At 38.1% G+C, this 17,751-nt stretch overlaps 1 protein-coding gene across 2 annotated transcripts in view; it reads left to right on the plus strand.

Annotated features, from left to right (window-relative positions):
• TULP4 (TUB like protein 4) overlaps nt 1–15,285 on the plus strand; it is a 103,776-nt gene extending 88,491 nt beyond the window's left edge. Inside the window, exons 7-15 of one of the 2 annotated variants that reach the window (XM_053460230.1) lie at nt 415–581; nt 1,536–1,760; nt 4,060–4,294; nt 4,894–5,038; nt 5,913–6,057; nt 7,408–7,504; nt 7,728–7,871; nt 10,403–14,181; nt 14,834–15,285. In XM_053460230.1, coding sequence (XP_053316205.1) covers nt 415–581; nt 1,536–1,760; nt 4,060–4,294; nt 4,894–5,038; nt 5,913–6,057; nt 7,408–7,504; nt 7,728–7,871; nt 10,403–14,181; nt 14,834–14,950 — 5,054 coding nt within the window. In that variant the 3' untranslated portion in view covers nt 14,951–15,285. The remainder of the gene's footprint in view (nt 1–414; nt 582–1,535; nt 1,761–4,059; nt 4,295–4,893; nt 5,039–5,912; nt 6,058–7,407; nt 7,505–7,727; nt 7,872–10,402; nt 14,182–14,833) is intronic. The other variant, XM_053460231.1, reaches the window with a different exon arrangement.
• Nucleotides 15,286–17,751: the final 2,466 nt, after the last annotated feature.

The raw sequence follows: 17,751 nt of genomic DNA on the forward strand, positions 1-17,751 counted from the left end.
AAATTAGTGAGCATGTATGTAAAGGAATGGAAAATGGCAACTATTCAATGGTCATCACTGATTTTCTTTGGTGTTGCTGTAGGCGATTACTGTCTTTAGTGCTTGTCTTGAGGAATACCTTCCATAAAAAGCCACTATACCACTAAAGATTGCAAAGCAGCCACTTACCCGGAATCCCCCAAGGGGATTTTGTTTTATTAGGATCTCCGAGCTGCGGCAATAACTTTGTTTTATTAACTAGGGAAGCAAAAGAAAATACACTTTTGTGAGTATGGTCTTGTCTCAAAGCAGTCTTGCTCAGAATTCATAAAAGTGCAAACACAACATGATACCCTTCACCAAAACAACTGGGTGTTACATTTATACTAATGTGCCAGTAGACTTAAATGTACTATTGTGTTTTGTCTATTTTAGATGTAGTGGTCCAGTGGTGTACACAAGGAGACCTGCTGGCAGTTGCAGGAATTGAAAAACAGAATATGTTGCCCGACCTTGGCAATGGGGCTTCTCTGAAGAGCGCTCTAATCAAATTCTACAATGTCCGTGGAGAACATATATACACTTTAGAGACCCCCGTGCAGGTATAACTAGACTAATAATTCTGAAAGGGACCTTAATGCATATGATGTTTCAATTTTGACCCCCCCTTGCAAATTCATGTAGCGATTCTACAGGATCTGCCCCCCTGTGCATTTGCCTCTATCCATGTCCCCTAGCTCCTAAACTTGCAGGGGATGTATACAGACTTGTCTCTCTCATACAAGTGTGAATGAGCATTGTACTCACCACAAGCCACTCCAGCACTGAGGGTCCAATGTTGACTCCCACACTTCTTGGCTTCAAGCAGACAAAATGGTGTGGGATACGGGCCACAGAGAGGCCAGCTGGCTGCAGCTCTGGAGCTTATGTTATTATTTGAAACTTTTGTAATGTGAACGGATTATGGTAATAATAATTAAATGGTAACAGTGTATATGATCTGACTGGTAGTCTGTGGACCTCTTTTAATTAAGGTGCTTTAGTTACATCTTGAATGTATTCCCTTTCCTCCTCCTTTTATGTACAACGCTGTTTATCATCATTCACATAATCAAGCACAGCAAGTGATGAGAATATTTTTCTCCAAAATCTGTGCGTTGGTTTCCACAAGTTACAAGTATTAACTACTGATAATAACGGGTTATTACACATAGTGTAATTCCTGCACAATATCTAACGTTATTTGATTGTTACCACTGGACTTAATTTAAGAAAGTTAAATTAATTTCTGTCAGAATCAATACATATTTCTTGCATCATTGCAGTCAGTTGAAATTCTAACTTTGAGAGAAATGTTTTTCTTTTTGCCCCTGACGAAGCCAGCTTGTACGCCGTTGAAAAGCGTGTCTGCAAGTTTGTAGCTCTTAGAGGGTCCTGTTAGTCCTTTACCTCTGCAGCTCTATTAGAATGTGATCTATCAGAGTTCCTATTCTATTTTGAGTTTATTTTTTTTCTGTTTTTAAACTTTGTTTCCCTCTGCTTTGTTTATCATGCAGCGCCCTATCACATCCATCTGCTGGGGCCACAGAGACTCTCGTCTGTTCCTGGCCTCGGGTCCTGCCCTCTACGTTGTACGTGTGGAGCACCGAGTTGCCAGTTTGCAGCTCCTCTGCCAGCAATCGATTGCCAGTTCCTTGCGTGATGATAAGGACATCAGCAAGCTGAATTTGCCTCCTCGGCTCTGCTCGTACCTCACCACTGCTTTTGTACCTACAATTAAGGTAACCACTAGTAACTAGACTGCACTGTAAAATCTACCTCAGTCTCACGATTTATTTATTTATGTAGAAGAAATGTGCAACACTTATCTATCTTATCCACGACCATTATAGTGCAACTGATTATAACACTTGCACAGTTCCTTAGGAGAGAAAAATAATTTGTTTTGGCAAACCACAGACTTAATGTCATAAGGCCATTATATTATAGGCTTTATATTATACTCTTATACAAACTATCAAGGGATGTTAGATGTAGCATTTATAGTGCTATCCACAAATATTGGCACCCTTGGTAAATATGAGCAAAGAAGGCTATGGGAAATTGTCTTGTCTATTGTTTAAGCCTTTGTTTTTTTTCTTCAAACGATACACAAAAATGCTGCTTTCATGGATATCAAACAATTGCAAACACAACACACAACACAGGGTTATCCAAAAAAAAAAAAAGTGAAATAATTGTGTGCCACAGCTCTGAGTCGTCTCCTATAATGCCTGATGAGGTTTGAGAATACATGGCATGGGATCTGAGACAATCTCTCCAGATCCTTCAAATTCCGACGTCAACACTAGTGGACTTTCCTCTTCAGTTCACCCCACAGGTTTTCTATGGGCTTCAAGTCAGGGGACTGGTATCGTCAGTAAACCATTTTTGTGTTGATTTTGAGGTGTTTTGGATCATTGTCCTGCCGGAAGAACCAACCACGACCAATTTTAAGCTTTCTAGCAGAGGCAGTGAGGTGTTCTTATAATATCTGTTGATATTTGATAGAGTCCATGATGCCATGTATCCTAACAAAATGTCCAGGTCCTCTGGCAGAAAAACAGCCCCAAAACATTAATAAACCACCACCATATTTAACCATGGGCATAAGGTACTTTTCCATATGACTACCTCTCTGTGTACACCAAAACTACCTTTTGGTGTTTATTCCCTAAAAGCTCTATTTTGGTTACATCTGACCATAAAAACTGATCCCATTTGAAGTTCCAGTATTGACTGGCAAACAGAAGACTGTTGAGTTTGTTTTTGGATGAGAGTAGAGGCTTTTTTTCTTGAAACCATTCCAAACAACTTGTGGTGATGTAGGTGACGTTGGATTGTAGTTTTGGAGACTTCCTAACCCCAAGACGCAACTTACTTCTGCAATTCTAAAGCTGTGATGCTTGAGATCTATCTACTCCAACTATCCTCTTCACATTGTGTTCAGACAACATAGACACATGTCCTCTTCCAGGTTGATTCATAACATTTCCCAATTATTGCCCTGATGGTGGAAATGCTTTTGAAATTTTCTTATAGCCACTTCCCATTTTGTGAAGCTCAACAACCTTTTGCTGCACATAACGGCTATATTCCTTGGTCTTACCTATTATGATGAATGACTATAAGAATTTGGCCTATGTGTTAGCTAATATTTATACCCCTGTGAAACAGGAAGTCCTGGCTGAACAATTTCCTTTTCCTAGTCACCCAAGTGTACTAAAAAATCACTGGGAATATACTTAAACTATATTTTTCTCAAATAAACTCAAAGGGTGCCAATAATTGTGTCACACATATTTAACCATTTTTATTTTATTTTTTTGCTAAACCTGTGTTGTGTTTGCAATTGCTTGATATCCAGGAGAGCAGAGCATTTATGTGTATTGTTTGACGAAAAAAATCAAAAGATTAAACAAAAAAGACAATTTTAAACAGGCTTCTTTGCTGTTGAGGAAGAGTGCCCATATTTCTAGAGGACACTGTAGTTGCCATGAAACCTTAAATGCACAATAGCTCCTAGTCACGCTTAACATTTTGTTGTCTTTTTCACTTTGGATTATTTTTTTTTTTATTATTATTAATTATGGCTTCCATTATGATAGATAAATAAAAATAAATAGATGGAGTGATGTTTGATGGATGAATCCAGTCAGATCACCATTAAAACTAGCCGTTATTACTCTTCCAGTCTTGTTAATATGAACAAAAGCAGCTGGCCTCTTCCACTTACTTTGTTTTTAGCCGCCCTTCAGAGATTTTAACAGTACTTTTCTGGGCATGAAGTATTTAGTTGGTACCTTTTTTATTAGGCGATATAGAAAAAAAAGGATACATTAACTGTTGTGCACCATGACCTTCAGCAAGTATGATCAGGTTCATCCAAGCTGTAATCCACCGGGAAGAGTGGAGTAGTGTAAAAACATTCATGCTCCAACAACATTCACGGTTAAGCCACCACCTGATGTATATACTTCACACATTGCAGGCATATTTGATTGTACTATCGATTTATTGTGTGTACTGTTTTCCATGTAGCCTCCGATACCTGACCCTAACAACATGCGAGATTTTGTTAGCTACCCTACATCTGGTAATGAGAGATTGCACTGCACTATGAAACGAACAGAAGATGACCCAGAGGTCGGAGGTCCTTGCTACACTTTATACTTGGAATACTTGGGTGGACTTGTCCCTGTTCTAAAAGGAAGACGAATCAGCAAACTACGCCCCGAGTTTGTCATCATGGATCCCAAAACTGATACAAAAACCGGTAACTATTATTTCATGTGTAGTTTCAGGAACCCTTTTCCATGTTTATATTAATTGTCCTAATTCATTGCTCACTGCTCTGACACTGAGCAGTATTTAGCAGTATCTTTAGTATCTTATGTTTTTATAACTGTATATGCATTCAAGAGGGATGGCTGAGAATAAAACAATAAAGACAATTCAATACTACTTGGGCACAACAGACTTGTTTTGAGAATGTCTAACACTAAGCCAGTTGTAACTGTCTAGATGCTATTATATCTTGATGGCTTCATGTTTCTGAATCTCATGCTTTCCAAGTTCCAAGTATCAACAATTAAGAACATTTTCTTTGTATATAGTCTGTCCCATGGAGGAAGAATTCCAATATGTCCCTGCCTGAAATAACTTACAATCTTATTAAACCAGGAAGTAATATGTGTTGCCCCAGGCAATAACTCTTGCTGACAAATGGAATCCATCCAAGTTTTACCTGCTTCAAATTGGCCTTTGATTGCCAGCTAATGCAGCTGTATAATCCTGCAGCAGCTGTACCTCGAGGTGCATATTCCCTTGCCGATGGCTACTAATGATTTATTATTTCTGTTACTGTTATGGCAGATGAAATATATGGAAACGGATTGATCTCATCTGTGATCGACAGCTGTAATTGCTCGGATTCCAGCGATATTGAACTGAGTGATGACTGGGCAGCCAAGAAATCTCCAAAGATCACAAGAGCCAGCAAATCTCCCAAGCTTCCCAGGTCTCAATCATTTTTTCTTAATTTTGACGTTTACATGTCTATTAATAATTTTATTTTGAGCCAGAATAAATGCAAATCAGCATTGGTTTTAAATTCCAACATACAGAGAAATTTTAATTTTGCTTCACCATTCACTGGGGGGAAACAATGACCCATTGAGTTGTGTTGGTCTGATGTGTCTTTTTCCTGCTACTTTTTCATTTGGTCCATGGGAAGAGGGGAGAGAGTTTCAGGCTTCTCCCATGAGAAGACATATGTTGGCCCTTCATAATACAGTCTTAGTTTGGTGACGTAACGGTGAACAAGCTCCTCTATATCTTGTCTGTGCCTCAGAATACCATATCTAATGGTAATGGTTACTGACTTTTTTCTCCTCCACTCCCAATAGTTATCTCACAAAACCATAGCTCAACATTTTAACTGTTCTGTTTCTGTGCAATTAAAGTTATTTTATCTACGTATCAACCAATTCCTGCTGATTGGCCAATCTCATTGGTTGCCATAAGACCACATTTCAAACTTTGTACCAGGATCACTATTTTACACATAATGCACATTGTCAGAAGGAGTAACTGTCCCACACTATGTGGACCTGGAATGAACGATAGATGAGCCTTTTGGTTTATCCAGCATATTTAGAAACACAATAAGTTTGGCAACCACTCTCGAAGGTATACCTTAATAGCATATGAATAATAACAGGCTAAAAATATAAAATGTGTTTTACCAACTGCACCCATGTGCTTCTGATTGTTATGCAATATCTGGTGACTTAGTGCTTGCCCTACTTGATATTTAGGACAAGTCTCCTTTACATTTTTTTCACTACTGATACCTTTTTAAATGCTGTAGATTGACTTTGTTTTTCTAATAGGATTAACATAGAAGCCAGAAAATCGCCAAAGTTATCTAGGGCTGCTCAAGAGGTTACAAGGTCCCCTCGACTCCCTATTAGAAAGCCTTCTATCGGCTCACCCAGCTTAACCCGCAGAGAATTTCCTTTGGATGATATCAGTCAGGTAAGATTAGTACCCTTAAGCAGCATTTCCAAACATTCAGACCATGGAAGATAATTTTAGTGAATATATAAGAGTGAAGACAAAAATTAATTCAGTACGGGTACATCCATTCAAAGGTGTCATGAAGCCCTTTAGGACGTACCTGTACGCCCTGACTTTTTTTGCAGCAGGTACATCGCCAGCATTGGTGATCGCTGGTACCCCATTACAATATGAATGCTGACGCTCGGAAGGTCTATGAAGGAGAGTAGAGACCAAGTAGGGTCAGCTGGGCTCTCCGATTGCTCCCCCCTGCTGGCTGATCACATGCATTGCGATCATCAATATCAGGCTATGGACACCAGCTTGCTGGTTTTAGTGTGTGTGTGTATGAAATATATATATATATATATATATATATACATATATGTATATGTATATATGTATATATATATATATATATATATATATATATGTGTAACAAAAATTTTAAAAAAACCTTTATAGAGAGCCCAGTGATGTCACTGTGACATCACTAGCGTCCATAAGATATGAGATTCCCAAAAGGGACCTCTGCAACAAATAGAAAATTAATAAAAAATGTACCCCCAATATCATCTAGCCCTACCACTAAAAAAAATAATTAAAAAAAAAAAAATCACTACCACCCAAACCAGTAGTATTTATTAAATAAACATCCAGTATAAGGTAAAATATAAGGGTATGGTGTGGCCTTCTAGAACACAAAAAAAACACAATCGGGGAACATTGCATAAAGGAGGTCATGGTTCAGCAGTGGTACCTGCTGTGTAGAAGAAATAAGTTAAATTGTAAAATTTTAGTATAGGTTTTTTTATATTATCACAAATAATTTATTATGTTTTATTTATATTTCTATGAGTTTATAAGAGAGCCCTACTTTATATCAAATATATGGTTTATTTTTTGTTGTAGCAGAATTTGTTGCTACCTTTAGTAGAAATATATATATATATATATATATATATATATATATATATATATATATATATAACATGAAATACAGTGCAGACATTGTTAATGTTGTAAATGACTATTGTAGCTGGAAACGGATGATCTTTAATGGAATATCTTTGTAGGGGTACAGGGGCTCTTTATCGGCATGAATAACTCCTGTGTTTTGATGTCATGTTGTGTTCACTAATCCAAGTTTAAGTTTAAAAGATTAAATGATCATTAGAAAACCCTTTGCAATTATTTTAGCGCAGCTAGAAATTACCGAATTTTCTATGAAGACAGTTAATGCTTGGATGTACATATATGTATAAATATTTTGTAAAAGTGTTTTTTTTTATGTGCCTTTTTGTGATGACCTTGTATTTGTTTTGACAGCAGCATAACTACCTTGCCCAGGTCACATCCAATATTTGGGGAACCAAATTTAAAATTGTGGGACTTGCAGCCTTCCTCCCAGCCAACCTCGGAGCTGGTAAGATAGTGTTTTATTATAAATATATCTGTCTAGACTTCACTGTGACCTTGTCATCTTAGTTACCAAAATATTTTTTATTATTTTTATTTGTTACAAATTGAATAAATATTTAAAATATGCAAGCTAAATTATAGATTTAAATTTTCTATTTCAATTAGGAGTAGAACATTAAGTCAATGTCTTACATGTATGTTATTCTTTTTTTTTGTTTGTTTAATAGTAATTTATAAAACAAGTTTGCTGCACTTGCAACCAAGGCAAATGACCATCTACCTTCCAGAAGTGAGAAAAATATCCATGGACTATATTAATTTGCCAGTATTCAATACTAATGTCTTCAGTGAGGATGAGGATGATTTACCTGGTAAGTGTCTGCATCATGATTATTCTCTGACCTGTATTTCTATAATGTGCTTATTCCTGTTTCAGACAAGAATCCCTATTTCTTATTGGTATTGTATTTAAGTAGAGTATTAGAAAGGCAAACAGCGTCACATTTTGTCTGTGTTGAATCGCAATATACTGGGTAGTAGCAACAACATGAAAGAAAGAAAGAAAAAGAAAACTTAGAAACCGCTAGGGTAAGGAAGCTTACAAAGTTGAAAAATATGAACGCATTAAGAACAAAATCAGTAAGTACCATCCTTCAAAACAGTCCTCATGGAAAAACTATGTAAGGTATACTCTGTAACGTTCAGGGCAAGGTCTGAAAAGGTCCAAATTATTGATTTTCTTTGTCTGTTGCTTTATTGCATGTGATGCTTCTTAAGGCATTGCTAATGTGCGTACATCTGTAAACTGCCTTGTCCAGTAAGAAGAGAAGTTTTTTTTATTCTATATATTTTAAGTTAAATACAAAAAGTGTTTGCGTACAGTCACTGCCATGTCGTTTTTTTGTCAGTAGGGGGGGGCGTAAACAATGTTACTAATCATTAGGGCTGCAACAACTAATCATTGTCAATGATTTTCATTATCGATTAGTTGAATCGATTTTATGGAATATAAGATGAGGGTTTTTTCAGAACAAATGCTCTGAAAAATACCCCTCATCTTATAATCCGATCTCAAATAGAGGTAGGATAATAACACCAAGATCCAGATCACCCGCAGCACTGCAGGGGACCAGGATTCTCCTCTCCGGCAGCCGGTGGGTGTCTGTGCTTTGCGCGCAGACATCTTCCGCTTCTGCCCTACTTCTGCCGTGGCTTATATGATGGAGAACCGGCGTGACATGACGTTCCGGTGCTCCACCATAGAAGCCCCGGCGTATGTACCGGCCAGCAGCAGCGAAGGTTGTCTGCGCGCATTGCGCTATGTTTACCGGCTGCCAGAGAGGAGGATCCTCTGCAGCGTTGAACGGGACCTGGTTCCTCCTCTCTAACAGCTGGTGGACATCTGTGCAATGTGCGCAGACATCCTCCGCTAATGCCCTCCACTTCCGCTGGGGCTTCTATGACGGCTGCCCCCACTAGACACCAGGGAGTCTGGAGCAAGTCGGGGGAGTATCAGGGGGAATATAAGGTGTAACTGGTGGGTATACATTTTTTTCCGATTATTTGACAAAAATTGATTATGAAAATAATCATTAGTTAGGGAACTTAACCTATCGCAATTTGATCAGCCTCGAAGGCATTTACAGCATTTATCTGTTGCTGTCGAGACTCATCGACTATAAAACATTACAAAGCTAGAATAGTAACGAACTAACCAGGCAATTACACTCAAAACAGTATTTCATAATATATGCTGCAAATATTCAGTAACACTTTTGAGCTGTTTGTAAAAGCAAACATTTGTAAACACAACTCAGCCTGGGGTCATGAATCTGCCAACTTGTAATTAAGTGGCCTAAAATGCATTTCATTAATATGCTCTGCAGCATCAGTGGTATCATCCTCTGTAAAATAAATAAAATTAAAATGCATAGAAAGCCAACTATATCTGAAACACACAACAATAAACTGATTATATAAATACACACACACACACACACACACACACAATATAAAAAGTCTACACACCCCTGTTAAAATGCCAGGTTCTTGTGATTTTAAAGAACGAGTCAAAGATAAATCATGTCAAAAATTTTTCCACCTTTAATGTGACCTATAATGTGAACAATGCAAAATATATATATATATATATATATATATACATATACATATACATATATATACATATACATATATATATACATATATATATATATATATATATATATATATATATATATATATATACATATATATATATATATATATACATATATATATACATATATATATATATATATATATACACATATATATACATATACATATATATATACATATACATATATATATATATATATACATATACATATATATATATATATATACATATATATATATATATATACATATATATATATATATATACATATACATATATATATATATATATACATATATATATATATATATATATATATATATATACATATATATATATATATATATATATATACATATATATATATATATATATATATACATATATACATATATATATATAGATATACATATATATATAGATATACATATATATATATATATACATATATATATATATATACACATACATACATACATACATACATACATACACTGTTATATAAGCCAGATAATGTGTGAGTAAAGTTTCTTGACCTTGTCCTTTAGTCTTATTGTCCCACATTGCACTGTTGGCAAATAAAGGAACCTCCTCTACTTTTATAAATGAAAGGATGCATTAAATGGTGTTGGATTTCAGCTTTTTACGTCATTTATATGTTTGGTGCATTCATTGATATAGTTATTGTGAATTGATTTAATGTATATAAACTTATTTCCCTGTGTTCTTGTCTTTTTGCAGTAAGTGGGACATCTGGAGCACCTGAAAACAACCCGCCTTGCACAGTGAATATACCCATAGCACCTATTCATAGCTCTGCTCAAGCCATGTCTCCAACTCAAAGTATAGGATTGGTCCAGTCATTGTTAGCCAATCAAAATGTACAGCTAGATGTATTGTCCAATCAAATGGTTGTTGCTGCACCAACTGATCATCCAGGCGAAAATGCAATTCAATACCCAGTTCCCAATCGTTACTCTAATCCAGGCCAAGTAATATTTGGTGGAGTAGAAATGGGACGTCTGCAGCCCCCTCAGCCTACACAGCAGGTTCCTCATCTGTCACAGGTTCCACATCAGGTTCCTTATTCATCACAAATTTCACATAATCCACAGCTGCCACATTCATCCCAGCTACCCCACTCAACACAGCTGCCACATCCATCCCAGCTACCCCACTCGGCCCAGCTGCCCCATCCATCACAGCTACCCCACTCGGCCCAGCTGCCTCATCCATCACAGCTAACCCACTCGGCCCAGCTGCCTCATCCATCACAGCTACCCCACTCGGCCCAGCTGCCTCATCCATCACAGCTACCCCACTCGGCCCAGCTGCCTCATCCATCACAGCTACCCCACTCGGCCCAGCTGCCTCATCCATCACAGCTACCCCACTCGGCCCAGCTGCCTCATCCATCACAACTACCCCACTTGACCCAGCTGCCACATTCATCACAGCTACCCCACTCGACCCAGCTGCCTCATTCATCACAGCTACTCCACTCGACCCAGCTGCCTCATTCATCTCAGCTCTCTCACTCGACCCAAATGTCTAGTTCATCCCAGCTGCCCCACTCAACCCAAATTCCACTTTCATCCCAGCTCTCCCATTCAGCCCAAATGCCTCACTCATCTCACATCTCCCACGCAGCCCAGCTGCCTCACTCATCCCATATGCCTCACTCATCCCAGCTCCCCCACTCAGCCCAGATGCTTCACTCATCCCAGCTCTCCCACCCAGCCCAGATGCCTCACTCATCCCAGCTCTCCCACTCAACCCAGACGCCTCACTCATCCCAGCTGTCCCACTCAACCCAGACGCCTCACTCATCCCAGCTCTCCCACTCAGCCCAGACGCCTCACTCATCCCAGCTCTCCCACTCAGCCCAGACGACTCACTCATCCCAGCTCTCCCACTCAGCCCAGACGCCTCACTCATCCCAGCTCTCCCACTCAACCCTGATGCCTCACTCAGCCCAGCTCTCCCACTCATCCCAGATGCCTCACTCGGCCCAATTGCCCCCCTCGATCCAGGTTCCGCACTCATCCTACGTGCCTCACTCATCTCAGCTCTCCCACTCAACCCAGATATCGCCTTCAGTCCAGCTCCCGCACCCATCCCATGTGCCTCACACATCTCATGTGCCTCACTCATCCCACCTCCTGCACTCAACCCAAATGCCTCACTCATCCCAGCTCCCAAACTCAACACAGATGTCGCACTCAGCGCAGATGTCTTATTCATCCCAGCTCTCCCACTCAACCCAAACACCTCATACTCCACAGGGTGCTGCACAGATATCTGTAACTGATCATAATGATAGAGACCATGAACATACACAAAAGGTAAAACCTTTGAGGTCAATCCCGCAGTTTGCAGAAAGCGAGTCTGTTGTTTTTACAACTGTTCAAGAGATGCAGATGAACAAACTCAATCCTCCTCCTCCATACCCAGGGACGATACCAGCTCCTCCAACATCGGCAGCACCTCCTCCTCCTATCACACAACCTCCTGCAGATCTCTGCTTAAAGAAGGGGGATTTTCCCCTATTCACAAGTGGGCACTACCAGACTCCTCTGGGATATGAACGAATAACAACATTTGATAGCAGTGGCAATGTTGAAGAAGTGTGCAGACCACGAACCAGAATCCTTTGCACTCAAAATACATACACTCTTCCAGGGCCAGGAAGCTCAGCCACCCTCAGGGTTTCTGCAACAGAAAAAAAGATTAAGCAGCCCTGCACTAGTGCCACTCTGAACAGACTGACAGTTCCTCGTTATTCTATACCTCCAGGAGATCCCCCGCCATACCCTGAGATAGCTGCACAGCTTGCTCAAGGAAGGAATATGGCTCAGAGAATAGATAGCAGTCTTATCCATGCCACACTACGAAGGAATAGCAGAGAGGCTGCACTGAAAATGGCTCAAATGGTAGATAATCAGAGATCCACTCTGCAGCATCCTCACAAATCAAAGAGCAATGCTGTAAGTGGACAGTACCAACAAAGGACACCTTCAACACTGTACACGTGCAGTCAGTGCAGCAATGGCACCGGTGTAATTAGCAACAGTATCAGTAATCATAGTGGCAATATCAGCACTAATACCCTTGGTACTGGGAATAATCGTGCTGATGTGTCCACAGGGCGTGGCTCACAGCAGAGTACTGTAATTGTTCATTCAACCAGTGCAACTCCTTTAGCATCCCAGTCCTCATATAATCTTTTGAGCCCATCTGAAACTTGCAGAGACAGGACAGATTACATTAACTCAGCTTTCACAGAAGATGAAGCCGTTTCCCAGCACTGCCAGGTAGAGAAGCCAGTGAGACACATGAACCTAACAGAGTCAGGCTTAACTATAAAACGCCCTCCTCCCTATCATTGGGATCCTATGGTAAGTGAAGATGTATGGGTTCCTCAGGAAAGGACTGGTCATAACACACTCCCTCTTCCTCAGAGGCCTCCACCTTTAATCATTCAGCAAAGCCATCATTTAGATTCATCACGGGTTCCGTTTATTTCCCCAAAATCTCCAACCAGCCCCTCTGCAACATTTCAAGCAAATTATGGCTTCGGGGTATCCTACAATGGAAACTATAGCATCCCTCCTCCTCTTCAACAAGTGCAAAACCCTTGTTCCCCAAAGGAGACTTCATCTCCAGCACAATATGTGCAACAGGAGCCAACAACATATCCACCCAACCTGCCTTGTTGCCCCTTGCCACCAATGTACCCTGGAAGCAGTAATTGTAATGGCTTACAGCTTCCTGCAATAGCATTGCATACGTGGAATGTTTACAGTGCATGTCCCCCTGTGCAGAATTCACAATCCACCCTTCCACCAAAGCCACATTTGGCACCAGAAAAGACTGTCCTTTCTCCCCCCCAGCCAGAGCTCCAAAGTAATGTGGGAACAGAAGTTATGGTAGAAACTGCTGATAATTTTCAAGAAGTTTTGTCCTTGACAGAAAGTCCTGCACCCCAGAGAACTGATAAGTTTGCTAAAAAAAATCGGAAGCGGTTAGATAGCAGAGCTGAGGAAGGGAATGTACAGGCCATCACAGAGGGTAAAGGTAAAAAGGAGGCAAGGACACTAGGGGATTTCAATTCTCTCATTGCAAGTCCCCGACTTGGACGAGAGAAAAAGAAAGTCAAAAGCCAGAAAGACCAGCTAAAAACAAAGAAGCTGAATAAGACAAACGAGTTTCAGGATAGTTCAGAGAGTGAGCCTGAGCTTTTCATCAGTGGGGATGAATTGATGAACCAGAGCCAGAGCAATAAAAAGGGATGGAAAACCAAGCGGAATCTGCGAACAGCTAGTGACTTGGATGAATTCAAATGTCGGAAAGCTAACGAAAAGGATGATGGGAGGTTAGGAAGCCAAGGCTTTGTCTATGTGATGGCAAACAAGCAGCCTTTGTGGAATGAGGCAACCCAAGTATACCAGTTGGACTTTGGTGGACGGGTCACTCAGGAATCTGCAAAAAATTTTCAAATTGAGCTGGAAGGAAGACAGGTATGGAATGCTTTATTATCTATTTTATATTCACTGTTTGTACTGAATGTAGTTATTGAATTTGGAAGCATTTATTCAATCTTCTTTCTGCGCCAACAGACAGAAGTTTAGCCCCAAATTTTACAAATCTGTCCTGCTTTTGAAGAAATCTAATCTGCTTAGAAACTATTTAGTAAATGGAAAATGAGGTGCATTGAGAGTGGTGTTAAGTCACAGATAGATAAAATTGTGACTTAAGTGATTGTGATATGTTGTTAAAAGTATCTCAAAGGACCATAACACACTTTCCTTATTTTCTCCTGTGAGAATAAAGCTTAAACTGTCATGTCCCGTTATCTTTTGTCCTTTGTTATAGCATCTTATTTGTCTTTAAGATTAAAATCAAGTGTATAGATTGGTTAATAAATTATATGTTGAGCAAATAAAGAATGCTGTCGGATTATCCCTTCAAATAATGCTTACCATTAACTTAAAAATGACCAAATATACAAATTGTCCTGTCATTCTTTTCCATTAATTATGATGTGCTTGAGTATGCTTTACTATGAGATGTTACACTGACCCAGAAAAGTAATTCCCATTAATATAAATATGTCAGCTGTAATAATATATTGCTAAAGAGAATGTAACTATTTCTATTTGGGTCTTGCAGGTAATGCAGTTTGGAAGAATAGATGGAAATGCATACATTTTGGACTTTCAATATCCATTTTCAGCCGTCCAAGCTTTTGCAGTTGCTCTGGCCAATGTGACTCAGCGTCTTAAATGAGTTAGTGACGGAAGAAGGACATTTCACTTCTGGGTTTTCTGGCATGAATGCAGAGTTTAGGCAGAATAGGTATCTGGAACAGATAAGCATTTACACAATTAAACTGGAAAGAATAAATGCCTAGGTGCAGGCTGTTTTTTTGTTGTTTTTGTTTCTTTTTTTATTATTATAATGCAATATTGCTGGTGTTCTGAGCGGGAGCCATTTAATGTTCTGGTGGAAATGTGGCTTTTGGCTTGTATTGATGGAATTGTTTTGTTGTGTTTGGTGAACTTGATGTTAGAGTAATTACATGGGGAAACTGCCTTATTTATAATATATTTTGTCAAACATGACCTTGGTTTGTTGAACTTTTTTGTCAATTTTTAGTGTGTCACACTTAAACTGGCAACTAAACTTTGAGATTTTCTGATACTTGAATGCATTATTATTTTTAAGTGGGCATCAAAAAACTTTTTTTTTTCTTTTTATTAAATATAATTTACGTTATAGAACCTTTTTGAAATCTCTTTTTGAGATTATAATGTCTTTGTTTACCCTTGTTTAGTAAGAAATTACAGTATTTATGTGTCAAGAGTTGGAAAAATATCTATGCCAAACGTAAAAACAATAGTTGTGTTTTAGACAATGGCAAAGATGTTGAATTCCAGTTGTTTACTTGTAAAGCGTTAAGAGAATAATCTTAACAATGGCACTCAGCATATTGGGTAACAGCATCTCTAAAAAACAAAAAATAAAAATAAAAAAAAATGAAATAAATAAAAAATAGAGGCTAAGCAAATGGATGAAAACCTCTCTAAAAATATCCTTAGAGGCCTTTTACAGTCCAATGCTTTGCACATAACCAAGACACTTGAGGGAGGATTGTAGGCAAATAAAAGTATGCACTGAGAGAGGGGGTTATATACTCCAGTATGAAAATACTACTAGACAGTAAAAATATTGTTTCCAGTGTACGTCTTGTATATCAGATGTGCCCTCTATTTTTTTAAATTGCACTTTTTAGCTATTGCTAAATAATACCCAGTGTTGGAGCATCCTGGAATTTTGCTTCCTTTTAAAATGATAAAGGTAAAAGGGGCCCGTGTTGTTTAAAATAAGTTTTCAATTCAGCAGAATAATTCTTGTCTTCACATGTAATACAAAGGCCAATACATATAATGTTATTCTAAAGCAACTACCTGCTTGACGTGAAACCTACACTGTTAGAGGGGGTCTTACTATGCATTACTTCTACATGTGGGGCTGGCCTCACAACAGTGAAATGGCTAACTGAGGGGTATTGAACTTGTCACTCATCAATATGTGAATAATTAGGTGTGCAAAAATAAAATCCACTAGTTAAAAATGACATCTGTAAGTGAAGATGTTGATGATCTTGCAATATGTTTTTTATTTCACACGTTCCATGTGTCCTGTTTTCCTAGTAATAAGTAAGTAGAAGAAACAAATAATCCGTACCCAGTTAATTCTTTACTATTTTTTTTTCTGATTACCTGGATAAATCAAAATGGAAGATACGGACAGATTTAGTTTGAGACCCTCAAACCGCTTTCTGCGATATACGCTTAAAAAAATAAAGTAGAAAATAAAGTTAATTGTCTATGTAAAAAGAAATCTCTATCAAACTCATCTTTTTTCTGGTTTTCTGTCCAATAAGAAGGATACAGCTACTAAGCAATGTGCCAAATCACTGTTCTTTTTATCTTAATAGCTATATTCCCTCCATAAATTGTCATGTAATAGAATGCTGTGCATATGCTATGAAAAGTAATTCAATTGTTTTTTTGGTCTATATTTAGGGAATGCAGAGTAAAGTTCCCAAAAACTGTTAATTTAGAATTATTGTGAAAGATCACAATTTGTAATATCTTTTTAAATTCACAAAAAAAAAATACAAAATAGTTTTTGTGTATTACCTTCACAGAAACAATTTGGTATGATCAAGCTACCTTATGAAATGTTTCATTTTTATGTTTTTCTTGTTGCAATCTATCTATTATAAACACATGTTTAGACATGAAGATGAAAAGGAGTGTTGCTAAGTCCATGAATAAAGACCATTGGTTCCAAATCTGAAGGAGAAATAATGACTGGCACATAGGAAAGTATCTACTGTACCAGTCAAATATAACAATATATTTTCTAGTACATAAAAGGATCTTGATTTTAAGTCAAATATTTACAGCTAATTTCCTTGCATAATGTTTCATGAAAACTCCTTATTACTTGCGTAAAGGTGATCCATTATACTGTTTATGACCAATGCTGCTGACAGATTTGACTTAGACTTGTCTTCATAGTGGCTACAGCTTGGCAGTTTTTCCCCTCGCTCTTTGTTCTCATTTTCAAATTCAACTTTGCTTCTAGTACACATGAACCTAATGACATACATTTTATAACATTCTATTGTGTAGATTTAACAGCATGCCATTGATTAGAGATATGATCACTTTGTATTCATATCTATTTTCAAAAATCTAACTTTGATACTGTATCTTTAGACATCCTTTGTATGTATTTTGCCCAAGCGTCACATTTTTTCTACTGATTTTTCAATCTAATCAGAACTGTGCAGAAAATGGATCCCAGATTACATTGGTCGATAATGTGGAAGCCTTATAGATGTTTTGGCATGAGCTGTAATATAACACTATATATACTCTTTTTACTTATTTGTGCATATTTTTAATACATTACAGTGTAAACTCATTGCAGATTGCATTGTTAAAACAAAATACCCAATTCCATCTTTGTCTGTTTTTACTATGTGTTATGTACTGTAAAAGATTGTGTGGCAG

Source organism: Spea bombifrons, chromosome 3 (assembly GCF_027358695.1).
Source record: "Spea bombifrons isolate aSpeBom1 chromosome 3, aSpeBom1.2.pri, whole genome shotgun sequence".
NCBI lineage: Eukaryota > Metazoa > Chordata > Amphibia > Anura > Pelobatidae > Spea > Spea bombifrons.